Consider the following 21,018-nt stretch of genomic DNA (forward strand, 5'->3'; position numbering starts at 1 on the left):
CCATAGGAACGATAGGAATGCCACGGATTCCAAATTGTGAATGTGGAAGTATATATTTCCTGCTTGAGTTTTATTTATAGCACATTAATTTTCTGATAACAAAGCATGCGTTGATAAAATAACCCATAGTATATATTTTTCTAAGTAATCAGCTTAAATGCTTATCTTTATAATATATACATTTTTCATTTAATCATTTCGCTTTCGAGTTCGAAGACTTAAATAAAAAAGAAAACACAACTAAATTAAAAACTTCCAATGATACCCTTCGTAGTAAGGCACATCCATTTAGTCAACAAAATATAATTATATTATTCTTTACTAATTCTTTTATTTTACACTTGTAAAGGGGTGGCTTTCGATATTCAGTAAGTTTTTGTAGGCCTACAAAAGAAGTAAACGTCCATTACTTTTTAGCATTATTATGCTTGCCAGATGCCGCTTCTGAGGGATCCTCCGGCAACGAATCCACGGACATGGAAGAGCCCTTTGATTTCGAACTGGCATTAGATCGCGAAGAGTTCTTTGGGTACTTGACTGCTTTGGTATTTCCCGAGCATTGTATTATAAAGCGAAGCTCGTCTAGAAGTTCGGTTTTGAAATTCACCTGGCGGTATGATTACAACATTAATAAGGCAAATATATGTGGGCAAAGAGGAGAAACTAACATGCAGGCGGTATCTATTAAAGCATTCATGAATATAAACCGTGTTAGATTGGGTATTATGAGATTATAAAAATGAAATATTAAAGATGACTTAGTTGAATAGGCTGGGAACGTATTTCTGGCTCCGAGCTGTCGTATTGGGGAGCTAATGAAACGAATCCGTTATTCAGATTAGGGCGACCTTTAAACCGCCATTTTTAGTCGCGACACAGGTGATTATAAGAATATTTATAGAGCGCCACCCGCGTTACCTTGTTTTCCCGCGCACTCAAATAGACGCTGACCACGCAGTTAACCAGGCCGTAAACGCTGCCAAAGCAGCTGCCCACGAACATGACCAGGTAGACGCCGCCCAAATTGGCAAAGCCCAGCGAGGAGGCATCCGAGTCGGCAGCTTCCTGCGGGATGTCGAAGGATGTCGGAGATGTCACGGCAAGCAATTCACAGTGCAGGTTTTCGGGTGTGTGTGTGTCTGTGTCTGTGCATTGAGGGCAGGCCAGCAGCTAGTCGGATCGTAAGGCGGGGTATGGATAATGTCCTGGCGGATACCTGGTTCTCATCACTGCGCTCCTTAACGCCCAGCACCATCTCGAGCAGGGAGACAAATATGCCGAAGAAGGAGCCCACGCCCATCACCAGGAAAACGCCGCCCAAATTGCTAATCTCCAGGGCCACGGCACCAGAGTCCTCGTCCGAATCCTGCACACACCCACACATGCACGAGCTGCTAGAGATTGAGATTGGGAGATTGGTAACTTACCGAACAGGCTCCCCCGCCGCGCTTCTCCTTCCACCACTTGGTCTTCATCTTGGTCAGCAGGCCCTGTTCCTGCATCTCCAGCACTGCCTGGCTGAGTGTGTCCCTGTACGGCCAGTCTGAAAGGGATCTCGGTTAGGATCTGCTTGGAAATCACCGAAGTGGCCTTCTTTGTACTCTTCCTCATGGCTATGCCATAGCCCTTCTCGTCCAGCAGCGCTCCCACCTGGGTGAGCGTACACCGACGCTCTGTGATGTACTCTATGGTGGTGGACTCCATCAGAAAGGCGTAGTTGGTATTCTCCACACGATCCACGCCCTCCTGGTTGGTGTTGGTCATGTACTGAGGATTGTCCCTCATGAATTCGTACATCCGCTGGTAGGTGGGATAGTTGGATTCCTAAAAAATACAAACAAATGAATTTAATTCTTACACACTTCATCTCACCTTAAAAAAGTTGAAAGTAGCACCCCCAATTTTGGCGCCATAGTTCACACCGCCCTTGTTCTTCGATAAATCATCGGCATCATTGATGGGTGTCACCAGGGACTCCACGGTGAGAAAGGCAGCCAGATTGGCCGTGTAGGAGGAGACCAGAATCAATGTGAAGAACCACCAGGATGCGGCCACGGCTCGAGTTGAGTAAGCCCTGCAATAAACACAATGCGTTTGGTTTACTTCAATGTTAAATATAAATTATATGTGAAAAGCAGGTAATCCTCACTTGGGAGCCAGTTCAGATCCCTGCTGAAGCAGAGCGCCTATGGAAAACCATAGGCAGTTGGCGAAGCTAAACTGATTCTCCAGCTCCGTGGGCTCCTCGATGCAGGGATACGGATTGTCCCACTCCGCCGGCGAAAGGCGACCCAGGACGAACATGCTGATCGATACGCCCATGTAGGCCAGACCCAGCCACAGCCAGACTTCCCCTGAAAACGGCGACATGAAGGAGAAGAGCTTTGGTGGCTCCTTCATCGGCTTGCGGAACAGAATGCCGATTCCTGCAATTGTAATCAGACTTAAAGTAGTCACATGAAAAGGAAAATATACATATTTAAAAACCAGTTGACTTAATCAGATGCCTAATATCATATAATGGCTAGCATTAGTTTTTTTTAAATCAACCTTTTGACCGTGTTTCAAATTATATATATATCAAATAATAAGTTCACTAATACCGATTATTTTGTTTGCCATTTTGTGTTGTACCTTATTTAAATATATTTGTACCTTAATTAATGCTCTTACCCAGGCTCATGAAGGGTATGGTGAAGTCCACGCCACTCTCCCGCTCCGAAGTCATGGTCAGGTCCGTAATGCCCATGTCAGCGCGCTAATTAAATATGAAAGATTATTGTATGGCTCTCTGCATGAACGAACTCATGCATTTATTAATAGAAATTTAAATGCATTTGTAAATAGTGTGCATACGCCCAATCAAGCGTTCTAACAGAGCTATATATGAATTATGAATTTTTCAATTTACAAAGCGCACACACCATGACCATGAAAAAATACGTTTTTCTATTATGCTTTATAATTTAAATTTTAAAGTTTCCATAAAGTCGAATGTTATGCGTCATGTCAGTCATCAGATGTTTTTATGGAAACGGGAATTAAATAGATTAAAATCACACAATACACCATTGCAGGTGTATATATTATAGATTCTAGAAACAATAATAGATAGGGTATTCCTATCATCCGTACAAGCTATGAGGGTTTACTTTAGCAGTCTGCTAACCGTGATTGTAAGCTTCATTTGTTCAGCAAATGCTGAAATAAACGGCTCACAATATGAGGCCAATAGACGTTTAATACTGGTCATCTTTCATAATTCCTCTGTTAATAACCCAACTAGGGAAGAACACCTTTCGGAGCTGGTCGCCTTTTATCGTCGCTACCCCAATGATGTTCCTGTAACCAATGCCGATAAGCAACAATTTGAGAGGTTCATCAGAGAATACGATAAGTACCGCAAAGTTTTGATCTATGGAGTACCGCCACAGGGCGGAGTAATTGGATCTATATTTGTAAATTTTTTAGGCAGAGTCGGGTTTCGATATGTTGGATCTTTGTTTAATAAAAAGAAGGAAAATGAGAAAAGACGTGGCACCAATTCAACCGAACTACCATTTCGGTTTCAAAACATTAATGAAAATGGTAGCCAACTGCGAACACTAAACAAAGAAAAACATTCTAAAGATTAAAAAAAACTTTAACGGCTAGCCGGAAAAAAAATTTGTATTAATATATTTCCATTTTTTGGAATTGATTCAAAATTGAAATTTTGATAAAAATTGAAATTGTTAAAAATTACATTATTTTTCTCTACTTAATATTTCAACATAATAATATTGTAAAACAAGTATAAATTTACTTTGGAGTTAACGTTTTGAAAAGTTAAGTAATATTAAACTCGTGGCCAAAAAGAGAAAAATTCAATGGTTAAGTAAAAAACTTGTTAATTTGGGTCAATTGTAGTCGCTGCAAATAATCTGCCATTTACGGCAGCATTAACTATTACGTAAACGATGATGACAGCACTTATGGCCATTCAAAGTAAATCAATTTGCACACAGGGCGCACAAAGGATAAGTCTACTGATTTAAATGGCCGCAGGGCAACGGATGTCGATTAGATTTATGTCCTGGTGTGGTGGTCCCCTACCTTTCCCCAAACTGCCCAAAACTCACACTGTCCATTATCTCGCGCAGCATGCCATTCCATTCGCCCGTTTTGGGGTCAATTCCGCCATACTTGTTGTCCACCTGGAGGCGCCACGTGTAGGTGAAGCCCAGCTTTTTGGACAGCTCGTCTATTAGCTCGATGCCAAAGCCCTCGAACTGATCGTTGCCCTCCAGCTTCTCGGAGGTCTCTTTGAGCATGCCATAGGGCTCACTCTGCGATTGGGGGTTACAAAAACGAAAAAGGAATTTCAAGGTCGAAGTTTAACCCCTAAAGTTTACCCACTCACAATGGCCGTGATGACGACGAAGCTTTTGTTCACCAGCGAACGCATATCCGGCTCCAAGGAGTGCGCCGGAGCTGGGCGATTCTCCTCAAAGCCATCCTCGGCGCTCCATTGGCCAATTTTCTGCATCCCCGAAACGGCCAGCTCGATGACTTCCAGCTCGAAATCCGTGCGCAGTCCCTCGTAGTCAAAGCGAATGGGACCCGTGAGGCCACTCAGCGTTAGCTGTGGAGCGAGACTCGTGCATGAGTTATTCAGAATCAGCCAGTTATCCATACAGAGAAAAAATCAATATCAGATGTTATGGTTTTCAAAATTAAGAGACAACATGTTTTTCATGTATGAATAAAAAATTAATGAAACTAAAAAAGATAAAAAGAATAATAACGGCAGTAAAAATATTATATTAAAAAAAATGTTTCTTTGTTAAGTTAAAAGTTGTTTTAAACGACTTTTTGTTGGAGGAAAAAAACACTAAATTCTGAATATAATTATCCTGATATGATGAAAGGAATGCTAAGAAGTTCATGCTTGGTGTTTAACAACTTATTGTAGATAAGCATTTTTAGAACAGTTATTTTCAAAAGGCAAGAAATAGAATAGATATACCAGTTGTACATACTATATAATAACCATATATTTTTTTGTAATTAAAAAATGACAATTGATATAAACGAAAGTTTCTCGCTGTGCATTGCCCACTCACCGACTTCATGTAGTTGACGAGAGTGTAGCCCTTGTCCCAGGCGCTGTCATCAGCACAGCTGAGGGCCACGGGCCGGAAGTTCACGTGCTTGTAGGTCTCGGCCAGCAGCTGAACGCCGTCGTAGACCAGGGCCATGCTGTTGGTCAGGGGGCACGACACTGTGGGCGAGTGAGAGCCATAAGGGATAATGTCATTTATCATTTCCGTTTGCCCCACCAGTCGCTGCGGGGCCATGAACATGAAATTCAATTATTTAAATTCACTCATGCGAATGGCTTTCGGATTTGCATAAATTGTCTAGATCCATGCCATGGGATCTAGGCACCACGACACTTGCAGGTGGGACGACTGTCACTCCGTTTTTCATGATTTACCGTTCTGGAAGGGTTCCTCGCTCTCGTACAGCGCCTTGGCCACCTCCTGCACCTGTTCGTTCTCGGGCGACACCAGGCGCAGACCGGTGATGTTGGTCCCGGCGTGCTGGTACGGCTCCAGGTCCATGGTGTGCCAGTCCAGGTTGCCGACGATGTAGCGGTAGTCGCTGGTCACCAGACCCACCTGCTGGGCCTGCTTGAAGAACTCCGGCAGCGTGGCCATCGAGCCCACCACCACGAACGAGAAGTCATCCGCGTTGCGTATACGCCGCAGCACATTGCGGTAGTTTCCGTTCAGATCGAGCTCGTACCGCCGCACCGTGATCGTGGGTCCGGCTGTGCCGTACATCTGCAGCAGCTCCCGCACGGTGGCCAAGTACTCGCCCGACTCGTAGATGATGGTGAAGCTTTCCCAGCCCAGCGCCGCCACCATGTCCCGCAGGGCCTCGCCCAAAACTGCCGGATGGGGGTGCAGATTGATGGTCGGCAGCTGAGCCTCAAAGTCCCAGCGCGTGTCCAGAAAGGGCAGCTCCTTGGCGTCGCAGATGCTCATTGCGTGACGGGCAGCCAGGTTCGATGTGGGCCCAAACACGGCCACCAGATTTTGCTGAGTATAAGTGAAAATTAATGATATTGAAACACGCAAAAAACTAGGCATAGTTACGCTTTGGGGCAGTTATTGTCAAAAGTGTCCTATTAAGACTGAAGTGGTTTTGCTAATAAGCTATATATAAATTGTTAATAGCAAATTATTTTCAATTCATTTTTCCCTAATAATGAGTTAATAACGGATGAGACAGAGAAAGTCTATAATAAATTGTATTATATAAGTCAATTAACAAATATCACTTTGTTGAAAAATTAAACTCCAAATTTCATAACATGAATTACTAAAAAAGATTGCCCTATGCAAATGTTAACCAATGCTTTTAATGTGAAAAATTTTTACATTAACAATAAATTCCATAAGAATTCAATGCAAAATCATAGATAAAATGTCCTCTTTGCTTAGTTCCGTGATTTAAACTATGACTTTTATGATTTAAAAATACTCTATCGCACTTAATCTAAATTCTGATCGTTTCTATGTTTTTCTAAGTGAGCATTTAGTAGCTGTAAGGAATCCAACCCACTTTCAACATTTTGCAGAGCTTCTTGGAGGTCTCGAAGGAGTTTCCCGGCTCAATGGTGACGGACACGCCGTGCAGCTGCAGATCCTCGTTCTCCTCGTTCGCCTTGCTGATGGCCAGGTGAAAGATCTTCTCGAGATCCGGTTCGGTATTCTCGTAGACAAGACCTGCAGACAGAAGCTAGTTCAGAGAGAGTGACACTTTTTTCGCTCTTTGTTTTGCTTAGCGGGTTCTGTTTATATTTTTATTTCGCGAATTCGCCGTCGCCGTCGCCATCGCCGTCGTCATCGCCATCGCCATAGGCAAACGGTGCGTATGCGGCATAAAAATACATGACACATTTGCATACTGCGCTGCAAATTCCTGCTTATGTAACGCGAACAAAAAGTGCACTTTGCTCACCCACATTTGTCCTCTCTCCATGGCACTCGAATAAAACCAATAGCAAACTCGTTAGGATGAAGCCGAGTGGAAAACTCGCTTCCCCTGAAATTATTCTCCTCGATTGCATCTCTCAAATGCCTTTGTTGCCGCCGCGAAATGTAATCAAAATTTCGTAAATATTTTATCCGGTTGCCTTCGCTTTGAATTCAGCAATTATTTCCAATTAATTGCGCGATTGTTGGCCGAACTAAATTTGCATTTATCTGCAGGCTGTACGCCGCGACCGGGTAAGCGAACAAAAGTGGCTAAAAGCACAAAAATACGACCAACAGCAATCTGCTGTTGATGCCGCATCAGCTGATAAATTCGCCACAAGTATTTTTAGGCACTTAAAGGTTTTATGAATGAAAGTACTTGGCCTGCCAACAAAAGTTTTCCTCAACTTTTGCTAATTGAATCACACTTCAGCTTCAGCTTTGCCTACAGCTCAATTTTAGCCAAGTGTTCGAGCGCCTGGAAGCCAGATTAATTAGATAAGCTCCACCTTTTTAGGGCCAATTTAACACGGCACCCTGAAATGGATACCGGAAAAAAGTGCGACTGTGCTCATGCTTGAAAAAAAATTCGTTGCAGCAACAAAACGTGCACAGCATACAATTCAACGGCTAATGGAACTGGACCCTGAATGTGAGATATCCGACTGAATGGGCAAGTGTGGCAAGAAACATAAATAAACAAGGCGAAAACGAAACGAAAATAGCCAAATGCACTGGCTAGCGAAAGGGGGCGAGAGATTGAAAACAGCTTTCTACCCCGAAATTGTTGAGTTCCCACGGACGTGCAACAAGCATCGATAAGTGCAGAAAAGGAAAGCGAACCAGAACAAATGGGGGTCTGTCCCTATGGCTGTAAGCAAATTCATTGCATTTCACTTGGACAGTTGGCGGTGGCTTGGTGGTACCGCCATCTGGCCAAAGACATGCGCCCCACTTGTGGATTTTCGAAGGCCCAGCACGATTTATGGGCCAGGCTTTGAATAATCCATTTAGAGCATGCAAAGCAAGGCCGGGCCCGCCGAGCATCTCTTATTTTTAATAATGATGGCAGGGCTGAAATGTAAAAATTGCTACAAAAAGTAACTCTTGCGTACACACGCCCATAGAGCCCGGCAGCCACGCCGGAAGGTTTTTGTGTTTCCCACTTTCGGGCAAGTCCTTCACACACAATGCCGACGAGGGGCGTTCAAGCAAGGATGCGGAAAGGGACGGGGCGGGGTGGGGCGGTGCTGGGCGGAGAGCGCATTGAGGGGCGTGGTCGGGTGTGTTCGCTAGCAGCAACTGTTGCTGTCGGCAGTGAATAAAATCAACGTGTACGTCAACAGCAGGCACCTGTCAACCGCTGCCCAGGATGCCGCTATCGCCGAGCTGCACATTTAAAATTAACGACTTTAAGTCCCGCCTGCAAGTCCCTGGAAATCCCCGATCGCTTACCAACTCAAACTTCAGCTAACTTATTCACTCAAGTCAAGGAGAAATTTTTACCACTTTTTATTTCAGATATTTTTGATTTTTTTTGTAATAGCAGAAAATTTAAGTGAAGTCTTGTATACATTATTTAGAAAGCAAAATATACAAATATATGCAAATGAAAAAATATACAAATATAACAAACAACATTTTCTGATAATTATTTCTGGGCAAATTAATTAATATTTATCTAGTCTTGATTCGACGGATTTTTATGTTTTTGGATCTAACTAACATTGTTCAACATGTAAACATTTAATTAATTTTTAATACCAAAACACGAAAAAAGTACACTTTATATATAAGAATAGTTTTGCTCAACTGGTTATAAATTAATTTTAAAGTTTTGTGTTCAGTCGTTTCCAAAATTTAACTTTGGGAGGAACAAAGTTTGAATAGTGTCATAAAGTCTCAGAAAGCGTATTTTAAAGGCAACTGTTACTCACATGTGTGTGGTGTTAAATTGCCCAGCAGGTATGCGCTGGCATTTGCTTTACATAACCGTGTGCCGGCGTCAATGTATCTTAAGCATACGCATGCTGGCACTCGCCGCGTGCCTGGGCATGCATTCTAAGCTGGAAAATCGCTGGCATTATGCACACTCCTACCAGTACCCATATCCACAGGCTCTCTTAACCGCACGAGCACTGCGTGCATTTGCATAAGTGCGCGGTTTGGGTCCTTGGTGGCAATTAGTGCGGTTCTTTCGCAAATCCATCGCAAACTGAACTTTAATTCGAAATATATGAAAGACAATAGCTTAAATCTTTAAATCTTCATCAGATTTGTTTACTTAAATTGATGCTCTTAACAAAGATACATCATAACTTAAATCTTTTTTAAGCCTTATTATGTGAACTAGATTTTCTATTTTCATATCTGCTGTTGACCTTAAGCTAGTATGTTATTTTCCTGATGCGATTATTGGCTTAAATCCGAATTTCATTGGGGGCAGTGGCTTGAAAGGTTTTTATTGTTGTTGATTGAAGCTATTGCTGATTTGACGTCAAATGTTTTGCATTCTGGGGCATGTCAATTTTGTTTGTGCAGCCAATGCCTGTGTGCCAAAATTTATCCAGGCAAATCAAATGCACAATATGCACTGGAAATTTGATTGACACAGGAAGGCCTTGAAGTGCTAGAGTTTATTTTTGTACCCCTAAATGGTTTCAACGAGGTGATGGCGGGAAGGGCTTCTTTTCGGGCCTTATGGCTTAGGCGGCTTATCAAAACAGTCGTTAGAACCCATCTTACCGCTCTGAGGAGCTGACAGTCCGGAAAGGTAAACAGGCAAACAAACCAGAAATAGCGTGCAAACTGCTTTTGGCTTAGTCAACAATTTGGCGCGTTGTCGAAACAAAGTGCTCCGGCACATAGATAAACCCAGCGCCACACACAGATACACACAGTAATGCAATGTGGGCTTGTGTGTGTGAGTGTGTGCAAAGGCAGCCAGACAAAATCAATTTGAATCGCTCCAGTCAGCCAGACAAACAAGGACCGTTAACGGCATGGCCAGAAACGGAATGTAACGCAGCCACGGAAGCCACAAGAGAGCAGAGCCATCACACCTCCGCCCACAGAGTGTCACACACAGATGCACACTTACACACACACACACATGCAGGCAGCGCGTAATGGCGCGTAAAGTGTTGCGCCATCTTAATGCGTGCCAAAAACCGCGATTCATGGCCGCGAATACTTTGAAGGGTAGGCGACCATCCTGATAAGGAGCAGCAGCATTAGCCAGATAGTGTGAGTGGTATAAATGCTCCCGTATTCGGAGGAGGAGAGGAAGGGAGACCGCAGCAGCCGCAACCGGAAACGGAAATGAGTGGAGTAAGCAAACGGGTATTGGCGTCTGCACAGAGAAAAACTTTTTTTGAAATAATCTAAACTTTGATTTTAAATAGAGTAATATTTCTAGTAGATTAGTAAGCTGTAATTTGTTTACCTTACAAATAATAATTGCTTTCTGAGAAATTTAAAAAACCTCAAATAAGAATTACTTTGTGTTGGATTTCGTAATAGCATTATCAACAAAAACAACATGATCATTACGAATTTGAAATGATTATATTAATATCAATCAAATGGTAAAATTCTATAGATTTTGCGGCAATAATAAGTGGTTGATTTTTAGTTAAAAGAAACAAAAATGAAGTTTACTTTCAGTCACCGCTTTAAATATCTTTTAATAATATATTTCCAACTTATATAACTTATATAACAAATTTTGGAAGTAAATTAGCTCCAAAAATTTGCAGTACATTGATGATAACATAAGTATGTTTATTTATTTACTTAATTTGAAAATCAAACATTTAGTATCGAAAAATCTTGAATAACGAATATTACAAAGTGTGTCGTTTCACATACCAGTATTTACCTTATATGTTTTTACCTATATATATTTGAGGAAATCACAGATTATTGTTTTTCTCCGCCTGTTTTTGTGTGTATCTCCAGCTCTTCTCGGCCGTGTCAAAGGGCTAACACAGCGGTGCTGAGTAGAGGGTGGAGGTCGGAGAGTGGGGAGTGGGCCAGCGAGCTGCGAATTCGTTATTGCCCGCTGTTGTTGATTCAATTGCAGCGAGTGGCACGCATGGGAGCAGGCAGGACATTCCGTGAAATGTTAACAGGGCGAAGGCGACGGCAACAGCAAACAGGTGAGCCTGGCAGCCAGGCAGTCTGCTGTTTGGCCCTAGCCAAGCGAATATTGGCCCATTTGGCACGAGGCCAAAGAGGCCAAAACTGGCCATGGCAGCCCAACCAGTTGCATTCGCAGGGCGCTGCCTGCGCTGCCTTCGCTGCCTGCTGTGCCATGTTAATGTCAGTGTCACGGTGTCAAATTGTCAGCGCCTGTTGCCACTCGCAACATTGAGCCATCTTTGCTGCCCCCCTCCGTCTTGCCATGAAAAATAAACCAGGATAGTTGGCATGCCGAGGCACAAAGTATGTGCGACGCCTTAAAGTATGCCATGTGCCATAATTTGTTATGATATGGCGGCGAACTTTGTCCGGGTGAAAGTCGCCCCAAAATGAGCACACTTTACGCCAGCTGAATGCTAATGCTCGAGCACAATTTAAGCAGCATCACTGACATTAAACAACAGTTTGGCACCGAGTAATCCAGCATATCGGCCATTAAGCATACGCACTGCGGACCCTCGTCAAATTAATAACATGCGGGCGGGCCAACCCTTCGAGCGCATATGCCAGAAGTATCCGTGCACATTTTTGAAATTTAACCACTTGTTAAACAATAATATCCAATATCATAACACAGGCGGCGAGTGCGCAGGCGAGAAGAGAGCTCCACAACTCTCTCCTTCCCCAATGAATACACACGAAAGTACACCAACGGGCGAGTGAAAAGCGTTTTGCTTTTGCTGTTGGTTTTGGCCAGGCCAGACCAGGAGCCCCGTCAGTTCGACACGAGACCTGAACGAGTGCGGACGCGTTTGGCGGATAGCAAAAGTCCCCCATTGGAGAAGCTGTAAACAAAGCCAGAAAGTGTTTGCCCCAGTGATTGCAGTCAGTTCGCGAGTGTCCGTGTGCTGGGCCATATGTGTGTAGATTAATTGGCCATTACTGATCCGCAAACCGAAAGCCCGCAGCACCATGCCCGAAATCGTCGAGCTAAACGTCGGCGGCGTGAGCTACACGACCACACTGGCCACTTTGCTGCAGGACAAGACCACGCTGCTGGCCGAGCTCTTCGGCGAGGGCCGCGACTCGCTGGCCAAGGACAGCAAGGGCCGCTACTTCCTGGACCGCGACGGCGTCCTCTTCCGCTACATCCTGGACTTCCTGCGCGACAAGGCGCTGCACCTGCCCGAGGGCTTCCGTGAGCGCCAGCGGCTGCTGCGCGAGGCGGAGCACTTTAAGCTGGCGGCCATGCTCGAGTGCATCCGCGGCGAGCGGGACGCCCGGCCGCCCGGCTGCATCACCATCGGCTACCGCGGCAGCTTCCAGTTCGGCAAGGACGGCCTGGCCGACGTTAAGTTCCGGAAGCTGTCGCGCATCCTGGTCTGCGGCCGCGTGGCCCAGTGCCGCGAGGTCTTCGGCGACACGCTGAACGAGTCGCGGGATCCCGACCACGGCGGCACCGATCGGTACACCTCGCGGTTCTTCCTAAAGCACTGCTACATCGAGCAGGCCTTCGACAATCTGCACGACCATGGCTACCGCATGGCCGGCAGCTGCGGATCGGGCACCGCCGGTTCGGCAGCGGAACCTAAGCCGGGTGTGGACACCGAGGAGAACCGCTGGAACCACTACAACGAGTTCGTCTTCATCCGGGACTAAGCGACTACTTGGTGGACTGGCAGGATGACACTCGAAAACACCCCACCCAATCCAGCTCTGTATTGTTATATTTCGTTTGTGCGGGCTCGTGAGACATGACAGCAGGGAAACCTCCCTCGCCAGACCCATCAGTATTCCAAGAGCTCCATTCTGGAGATTAACCTTCATTAATGGGAACGATCTGAAGGCCGCACATTGGTTTGAGTTTCAACCCACCTCTTGATATACAAATGGGAACATTTCAAATGTACAATTGAACTAACAATCCACACTAAAGTATAGAATATTGTTGACATAGATAACTAAATGAGGAAGTGTAGGCAGCTGTTAATTTAAATTCTCTCTTTTGCTAATTTAATACCTTGATTTACGCACTAATCTATAAATCAGGGTGGCCCCATCCAGACTCCTTGATGAATAAAAACGAATTGGGATTTACTGGCCGACAACAAACGAAAACAATTTGGCAAGTGCAGATAACAAAAACAAAGCGAACATTTTATTAGACCCAACTTTTGTTGATGCAGTGTAGTGTAAACAAGATGAGAAGAAAAAATAAAACAGATCAGATTCAGCAACAGCATTAGCATTAGCATCAGCATCAATGAAATAATTTCAAAAGAGGCAGGAGCAACAGAGAGATGACCTCGCCAGCTGGATAAACGTATTTGTGGTCAATCAATCACACTCAAATCACACTGAACAATTTGAAATACGGGTTACTCTTTGAAACTAACGAAATATTGTAGCAACAGAACCACAAACAAGCAAACTCAACCAAATGGTAAATCTAAAGTTTTATTAGCCTAATAAAAGTCGGAACTTAAAGTAAAAAATATACAAATAGCGAAATAGGAGAACGGCGAACAACATATGGCCCAAAAAATATATATTGTCCTTAGCCGAAAGCCAGCCTGCAATCCATAAAACTCAAAAGCAAATCGATATTAGAAGTACATTTGCTATACAAACCAAACAACGGCTGTCACAAGACATGCCCTTTTGCAATAACACTTAAATCGTTTCCGATTTTCACATAAATGGCCGGACTTAAAGTCACTTTTGGTTTGGTAATTTTTGAGAGCGACCAATTGGAAATAATTAAATAGTCCAGTTAAAAAAAACAGCTGGCAGATTTCTTTGCCAATCCAAGAAAGCAATCATCATTTACCACACATTATTTGATTTATATGTAAACTATTATGAGAAATGCCAAAAACCAAATGGTCACAAGGACTTCCTGTAACTTACAAGGACTAAGATGGGAAAACGACACATACGAAACTAAATTTGCTGAACGTTTGAAACCCCTCTGATTTTATTGATTTTATCCACATTGAGAGCGGATTCATGAAAATGTTTTTCGCTGACATATCTCGCTTCGCATTTTCGACATTTCCGCAGGCTTGCTGTTGAATTCATGTTCACATGAAGCAAAATTTATAAAACGAAGCGCTTGGGCGGAAATCTTAAATAAAATGCCGATGCGCAACATTGAAACAAAAAACTCATGAAATATACGAACAAATTGTATAAAACTATAAATTCTTTAAACCGTGTGTAAAAGGACGCGTTGCGTGTGTAATCATCAGCAATCACGTGGTAACTTGCATGAAAAACTATTAAGCTCCATTATATACTGACTCCTGACTCGCAGTGAGTTCAAGGCTCTTACACAGATAATATGAATCGATATATACAATATCTATATATACCTAATTATATATTAAAACAATTGTCGATATTGAAAGTATCTTATAAATGTTTAGTATTATATGTAATTGAATCCAAATTGTGAGGCAAGGCGACGGAAATGTATTGTATCATTAATTAAATTAAACTGAAACTAATTTAAATTAACTAAAACAAAATCTAAAATATATTTAGAGAAGCGCAAGTAAAACTGCTAAAATAGCCTATCAAAGTGCGACTAAGCAAGCATATGTATGTAAAGGGGTATAACTTGCGAGAAGCGAGAGCCAAACAATAAACTAAAGAAACCAAATAAGGATCCAGTTGATTGAGGTGCAGGTGAGCAGGTGAGCAGGTGAGTTCCAACAACTAATTTCAGGGTAGATGGATTTTTTTGCTTAACCTCATCTAATTAATAGGCTGTGGCCTACAAAATTTGTGCTGCGTTATTAAATTCAATGAATAAATGATGGGTTTCCCCCGCCGAATTCGCTGAAATTGATAGCGGCATATAAAATTTATGAACTGCCAGGTCCCAACTCGCGACAGCTCATTAAAATTGACGGCTAAACAAATATAAATAAAAATGCAAACACAATCATAAAGGAATCAAATATACATTGAGAATAAAACAAACAACCCAGTCGTGCCAACAAAAATAAGAGGCCAAACAATGGCAAACTGAACTTTTGTTGGGGAATGGAACAAACATCAGCCTCAAAAAAGTTGGCAGGAACAAAAGTGTATATAAATAGCTGAAAGTCAGGGAGATGAATGAAGGCAACCATTAAAGCGGCAGCAACAATTCCTCATTTGTTTAAATTCAAAGCAGGCAACAGTCATTTTACTGGCCTGTAAGGTCCTGGCAAAAACAAAAACAGCAATAACATCACTGAAATGGGGGACTCGCAGAAATGCTGAAATTAAAAGGGAAAATGCTTTCTTGTTTTTTGCAATTTCCCTCTTTGTGTGTGTTCTGCGTGTTGAAGTGTGTGCTTCGCAGCCAGAAAGGTATACCAATAAAAGGCAAGCGAGAGTTGGCGCCAATCGGAAATGCACTGCCTAAAAGCGGGACCAGAATACAAAACCCAAGATGAGCTGACGTGCCACCTGCATACAAAGCAACGGCCAGGACTATTTCGTTGCCTCTGTGTGGGTGATGTGCCTTTGTAAAGGGCGAAGGGGGGCGGTTATTGACTCTGCGAACCCAAGATGTACACAATATGCAAATTACGGGTCCAGAATGAGGTAAGATAACAAACAACTCCACGCTGAATTTAGGTATCTGCTGTGCGCATATAAATTACAGACCAAATACTTGGTCTCGCTTACTTAACACGGATACACTGACAAAAAAAGCTTTTAAAAAGCAATGCTCTATTTCTTTGAAGTATATATTGATAAATTGTATTTACAGGTTTTTTAAATAAAGAGAATGTGGAGAATTTGAGAACGTTTTTCTCTAAATACATACAAATTCAAGCACTCACATAACCCACCAGAACGAAATGGAAAAAGGGGCGGATATGTTGTCAATTTCAGAACCTGAGAAATGGAATGATGCCTTTTTGTCTCTTACGGTAAATTACCTTGATTTGATTTTGCCATAGCCAAGTTGCCCCCTTGATTAACATTTTCCCGGTACTCAGACGCTGGCAGCAACAAAAGACTGGCACCCTGTCATTTTCAATTAGTCCCAAGCCAAGTAGAAAAGCGGTCCCTTGGCCATCAGTCCTCAGCTGGCGGCGATACAACAAAAGTGTCATCTGCGTGCTTTATTAATTTATAAATATAAATTTAGCATAGGTCGCGGCAAGATTGCTTAAAGCTGTCCTCGGTAAAGGATCCTGCTTGTTAAAGTACGGCAAAAGTTTGAGGTTCTGAGGCTTAACTCGGTTCGTAATTACCTTTATTGCCGAGCCAAATAGAAAGTGTGGCATACTTTAACGGGGCCCAATTTACACCTTAATTACCATAGCACAGGTTGGGTTAACGCGCGTACTTTATAAAGGTAATTTAACGGAGGTGAAAAGCTTGCGTTTTCTTCGTTGAACGCCACATTGTTCTATTGTTATACATAAAAATATTTATAGCTCTGCGAAACATTCCATAGTTCATAAAAATCGGTAAGTACAACACCGTGAGATAAATCTCATCTAAGGTAGTATAATATTTAAATAACAAGATAATTATGCCTGAGCTTAAAAACTATAAATATTTATATAATTATATAAAAATATAAGGAAGTCATCCTTTTTCTATTAACCGGACTATCATGATAGTTTTATGAGGAAAGATAAACCACGTTCATAATATATAAATTAGCAGTGGCCATTAAATAGTATTATTGATTTACGCTTATCTGAAAGCGCTGAATGATTGGTTTATTAATAAATGAAACTCGAACAAAGATGAGTGTAATTAATATTACTTTCAGCGTGCTTGTGGTCAAGCGTTGTGTGTCATGTTTGCAATTTGCTTAAATTTATTTTTACTTCCGCTTTTTATGGGTTGCCAACATTTTCCCTAATATCGCTTAAGCACAAACAGGCCAGAGAAGCTAACGCAAATGTCGAGGGTTTCGTGAGTATGTACCCTTACATAATCATTGCACGTCCACATATGTTTGCCCGCCCAGCGTCCCACGCAGATACATGGCCTTAATGACCGCATCATTCACCATACAAGCCCCGAAACCCTATTTACAACTCGTATTGCCGTTAGTTTTAAAGGCCCACACGTGCGCGTGCGACCAGTGCAGTCATAAAATAACACTTGGGCCTGAGAAAAGCAGCACAACGCACAACTAGTTATTCTTTTGATGAAATTTTCGACTTTGACGGGAAAATGAAAGACCATGGCGTACCTGCAGAGATTGTAAATATGTATAACACTAAGTCAACATACTAAAAAAATAAAAAGGGACAAATAAAATAAAAAATATTAACCATAAAAAAAAATACTAACATGCCGAATGTTGCCTCCTGTGAGGGTTGAACTCACGGCCTTTGGTTTACGAGACCAACGCTCTACCACTGAGCTAAAGAGGCGATGTGAAGAGCGCCGCCAAATGCCTTATAGGAAATAACGCTGTGAGAGGCGAAGGCAGAGATAACGAGAACGTGAGAGAGAGAAAGAGAGAGGGTTGTAAGATCGTTTGTCAAAACAGTGAAACGGAAAGCAACAGAAGATAACTTTGTTCATTTTTATTATCGAAACGATCAACGACTGCAAAATCATTTTTAAATGACATACGGTTCAGAAATGATTTGTTTCCACATGTTTGATATTTTAGCGCTGCCGAAAATTAATATCATGCTAATGTGGAAAATATAAGAACAAATCTTACTTTTCGTCAAATCTAGTTTTAAAAATATAAATTTCAGTGAACATTATAAAAAAGTTGATGAGTAAAAACGTACGTGAATTATACTGAGTATTAAGTTACTTCTGTGAACGAGAATTTAATTGTTGATGATATTTTCACAATGCTTGTTAATTCTATAAACAAAAAAAGTTAACTCCCGTGTTGCCTCCTGTGAGGGTTGAACTCACGGCCTTTGGTTTACGAGACCAACGCTCTACCACTGAGCTAAAGAGGCTATGTGCAAGCGGCCGCCAAAGGGCCCATACCAAACAAGCCGTGAGTGCAAGAGAGGGAACGAGAGAGCATCGAAGGAGCGCCTGCGCAGTGAGAAGATAAGATATTAATTGTTAATTTTCTATGCAAGTAATAAAAAATAACTAGAACTGCAATTCATAATAGGTATATATAAATAATTCAGATATAATTGCATAGCCCATAAGGTCGCTTTAAAAAGCAATTGATGTATCTGAAAATGCTATCAGTGTGGCATTTTAAGATAAGATAGGTCAGCAATTAGCTAATAACCTTAGAAGTTTTCAGCTGAAATGCCATCATTTCAGGCAACACGCAGATAATGGCTATTAACTAATAGCCGCCTATTTTGTGATTGCAATATGCATTACACAGTTGATATGTGGCTATCCATCATGATGCCACATACTGTTTTTGTTTTCCATGTCTCCTGGTGTTGACCAAGGCTCACAGAAGCATCACTCATTGTCAGAAGGACATACCTACACACATTCTGCATTATGTGTGTGCCACAATCCGGAAATGCTTTGTGGCAGCTCCAAATGAAAGTATTTCCCTTTGCAACCCTAACATAAATTCAAATTCTCCCCGACCTCAGACGCCTTTTCCCCGACAAAAATACAAGCAATTTTCTGTTGTCCGGCCTTGGCTTTGTTTCAACTTGAGCAGCCAATGACAAATTCACTTGTCACACAGTACAATTGCGGTGAGTGATGGGCCCTTTTCCCAACCCTAGGTGGATGGGATTGGATGGCAGTGGAGAACGCTATCCAACAGATGTTTGCGATATGTGAGTGACAATTCTATTAGTTACAAATTGAACTGGCCAAGTCACAGCCAGAGATACACAGAAACAAATCGAGTCAATGGCCTATCAGAAATCCATCGATTTCTTGAGAAGTAAAAAAAAATTCAAATGCTAGTTCTTAAACCAAGTTTAAAAAACAAATCCTAATTAATTTATTTCTTTTTTTTTTAAATAAAATTAAACGATTAAAAGTAATATCAGGAACTAAATATACATTTTTTTTCGGTGTCAAGTCGGAACTTGGACAAGGTCACAACAAGTAGCGGTGGGGCACGCAAACGAGCCATTAACACCCGCCATAACTAGGGCCATAAACAAGAGGTTCTGGAACACAATATCGGGAAGCAACAATTCTGCGCGTATACAATGATAATATCGTGATATAGCACAGGTAATTCTCGGCCGGGGACCATTATGCAACAATGTCGATAAGGGTAGTTTCTTTTTTGCTTGAGTTAACAGAAAACTATCAATTTACGCTGACTAACCAAATGTCACAATTTTAAGCCCGCATAAACATTTTGGATTTTACTGACTAGGCTTGTTACTTTAGCTGACTGAGTGATTTACGCAATGGCGTTGGCCAAATTAATTGCCACTAATCAAGTGATTTGAATTTTTCATGCAGGCGCCTCGTAAAAGGACTTCCCTAACTCTTCGTCCAGTTCCCATTAGGAGGCAGCATAAAGCAATTTATGGTGTTTTATAGCAACACTAATTGCACGCAAGCGCGGGCCCTGATTAATTGCTGTCAAAACGGGAATTAGGAAGCGGACTTAAGGAAAACACTGCCGCATGCTTATTGATTTTCAGTCCGCACACACAGGCGTAGAAAGGGCTGATAAATGAAGCTAAAAGGAAGAATTTATAACCAAACTCACAGCCAAAACAGCAGGCGAGAATTAAAGAAAATGGACCAAGTAGCACGCCCAAAAATCGTTGGGCCAAGAAGCTAATTTATTGCAAGCTGCCCAAGGAATTGTGACCTCTGGCGTATGCTTCCAGAAATCCCCCATCGCCTCCAACTACTGGGTAAAATGTTCAGATGGCTGTGGGTTTGCATCTTCATTCTGGGTTTGATTTTTTGAGATCTGGCCAAACTGTCGAAATTCCTCAAGCGGACAGACCCATTCCTGATTAAAATATTTGCGGTTTGTGAGCAGTTACGATTGGTTAGCCAAGATGTAAGCCCCAGGCCTTGAATTAGTCAAGTATTTGGCCCTATTCAGGGTCACCGCTAGTAGGTCTCATTTGCATTTCGACACTTCTTTCTTATTGTCATTAATTATTCCAACTTCCAGATGGTTAAATTCAAATTAAACACCTTTCAACAGTTAATACAATTCGCTGGTCGCACGCAATATATATTTATTTATGGCTGGCCGTAAATCCAATTGCTAAAATAATCAAAAGTCATCTGAAACAAATTAAACGCCCCCAGCCGTAGACTGCCCATGAACAGAGATAGCTATATTGGCCAGAGCGGGACGGCGAGCGCACTTAATGAGGCACGAAAAACAATTTGACAAAAGCTGCGGGAACTGGCCGAGCCAAATTACCATAAAGAATGCATGAAATTTGCAATTAATAGACCAGACAGTACCGGAATCGGAGGCGTATTTAATTGAAGTGCAAATAAACAAGGCACGAAAACAGAAGTGAGCGGAAGTGGTATTTGTTTTTTCTTTTTCGAGAAACCATGCGCGGAATCCCTGTTTCTGGTTATGCTTCCAGCTCTGGCCTTGGTCCATGTCCAAAGTGCCGGTCATAGAACAAAGTCGCCTGTCACTCAGTCAGCCAGTCAATCAGTCAGCACGCTCTGCTCTCGGCTTACGGCTCACATTCACACATATTTGAATAATGAAATTACCTGGCTTTCACTAGTTTTTGTCCGTTTTGTGTGGCGGCATAAAAAGAACAAAGCGCAAAACACATACATTGGCGGGACACGAAGCAGCAGGACATGGACGGTGTTATGGACGTGCCGCAGGACCCACACCATCACCATCACAACCACACCCCTTCGCCATTGTGGTTTTGCTTTGTGCCAACGAACGTCAATGGCTTTG

General features: G+C 42.3%; 3 protein-coding genes and 2 non-coding genes across 6 annotated transcripts; 2 read left to right on the forward strand and 3 right to left on the reverse strand.

The window, feature by feature from the left end:
- Positions 1 to 346: 346 nt before the first annotated feature.
- On the reverse strand, positions 347 to 7,281 carry LOC108140406 (glutamate receptor ionotropic, kainate 2). 2 transcript variants are annotated; one of them, XM_017263121.2, is made up of 13 exons: positions 7,012 to 7,281; positions 6,613 to 6,776; positions 5,480 to 6,086; positions 5,106 to 5,263; positions 4,403 to 4,624; positions 4,122 to 4,328; positions 2,674 to 2,758; positions 2,150 to 2,426; positions 1,873 to 2,074; positions 1,602 to 1,824; positions 1,428 to 1,543; positions 919 to 1,065; positions 347 to 607 (listed from the first exon to the last, which is right to left on the reverse strand). In XM_017263121.2, exons 1-13 carry the CDS (start codon positions 7,118 to 7,120, stop codon positions 407 to 409), a joined length of 2,718 nt encoding a protein of 905 aa, XP_017118610.1. In that variant the 5' UTR covers positions 7,121 to 7,281; the 3' UTR covers positions 347 to 406. The 2 variants fall into 2 exon arrangements, with proteins under 2 accessions (XP_017118610.1, XP_017118611.1); XM_017263122.2 differs by lacking the exon at positions 919 to 1,065 and adding an exon at positions 1,217 to 1,366.
- LOC108140350 (protein Turandot X) lies at positions 3,141 to 3,635 on the forward strand. Its single transcript, XM_017263043.1, has one exon. The coding sequence runs from the start codon at positions 3,141 to 3,143 to the stop codon at positions 3,633 to 3,635; it is 495 nt and encodes a 164-aa protein (XP_017118532.1).
- Positions 7,282 to 11,961: 4,680 nt separating the features above from the next.
- LOC108140796 (BTB/POZ domain-containing protein KCTD12) lies at positions 11,962 to 14,835 on the forward strand. The gene has a single exon (XM_017263794.2). The coding sequence runs from the start codon at positions 12,144 to 12,146 to the stop codon at positions 12,828 to 12,830; it is 687 nt and encodes a 228-aa protein (XP_017119283.1). The 5' UTR covers positions 11,962 to 12,143; the 3' UTR covers positions 12,831 to 14,835.
- A 2,665-nt stretch (positions 14,836 to 17,500) lies between these two features.
- Positions 17,501 to 17,572, reverse strand: Trnat-cgu. Its single transcript has one exon. It is a non-coding gene; the product is annotated as a tRNA-Thr (tRNA).
- Positions 17,573 to 18,052: 480 nt separating this feature from the next.
- Trnat-cgu lies at positions 18,053 to 18,124 on the reverse strand. Its single transcript has one exon. It is a non-coding gene; the product is annotated as a tRNA-Thr (tRNA).
- Between the last annotated feature and the right edge of the window lie 2,894 nt (positions 18,125 to 21,018).

This window comes from Drosophila elegans, unplaced genomic scaffold (genome assembly GCF_018152505.1).
Source record: "Drosophila elegans isolate 14027-0461.03 unplaced genomic scaffold, ASM1815250v1 contig_476, whole genome shotgun sequence".
Classification (NCBI taxonomy): Eukaryota; Metazoa; Arthropoda; class Insecta; order Diptera; family Drosophilidae; genus Drosophila; species Drosophila elegans.

What these genes read in the sequence shown, in the direction of transcription:
- LOC108140406 (XM_017263122.2), bottom strand. Translation starts at nt 7,120, where the DNA reads ATGCAATCGAGGAGAATAATTTCAGGGGAAGCGAGTTTTCCACTCGGC. An exon ending in TCGTCGTCATCACGGCCATT is followed by an intron (nt 4,329 to 4,402) that starts GTGAGTGGGTAA and finishes CCCCAATCGCAG; the next exon opens with AGTGAGCCCTATGGCATGCT. An exon ending in CATACCCTTCATGAGCCTGG is followed by an intron (nt 2,427 to 2,673) that starts GTAAGAGCATTA and finishes TTACAATTGCAG; the next exon opens with GAATCGGCATTCTGTTCCGC.
- LOC108140796 (XM_017263794.2), top strand. Translation starts at nt 12,144, where the DNA reads ATGCCCGAAATCGTCGAGCTAAACGTCGGCGGCGTGAGCTACACGACC.
- LOC108140350 (XM_017263043.1), top strand. Translation starts at nt 3,141, where the DNA reads ATGAGGGTTTACTTTAGCAGTCTGCTAACCGTGATTGTAAGCTTCATT.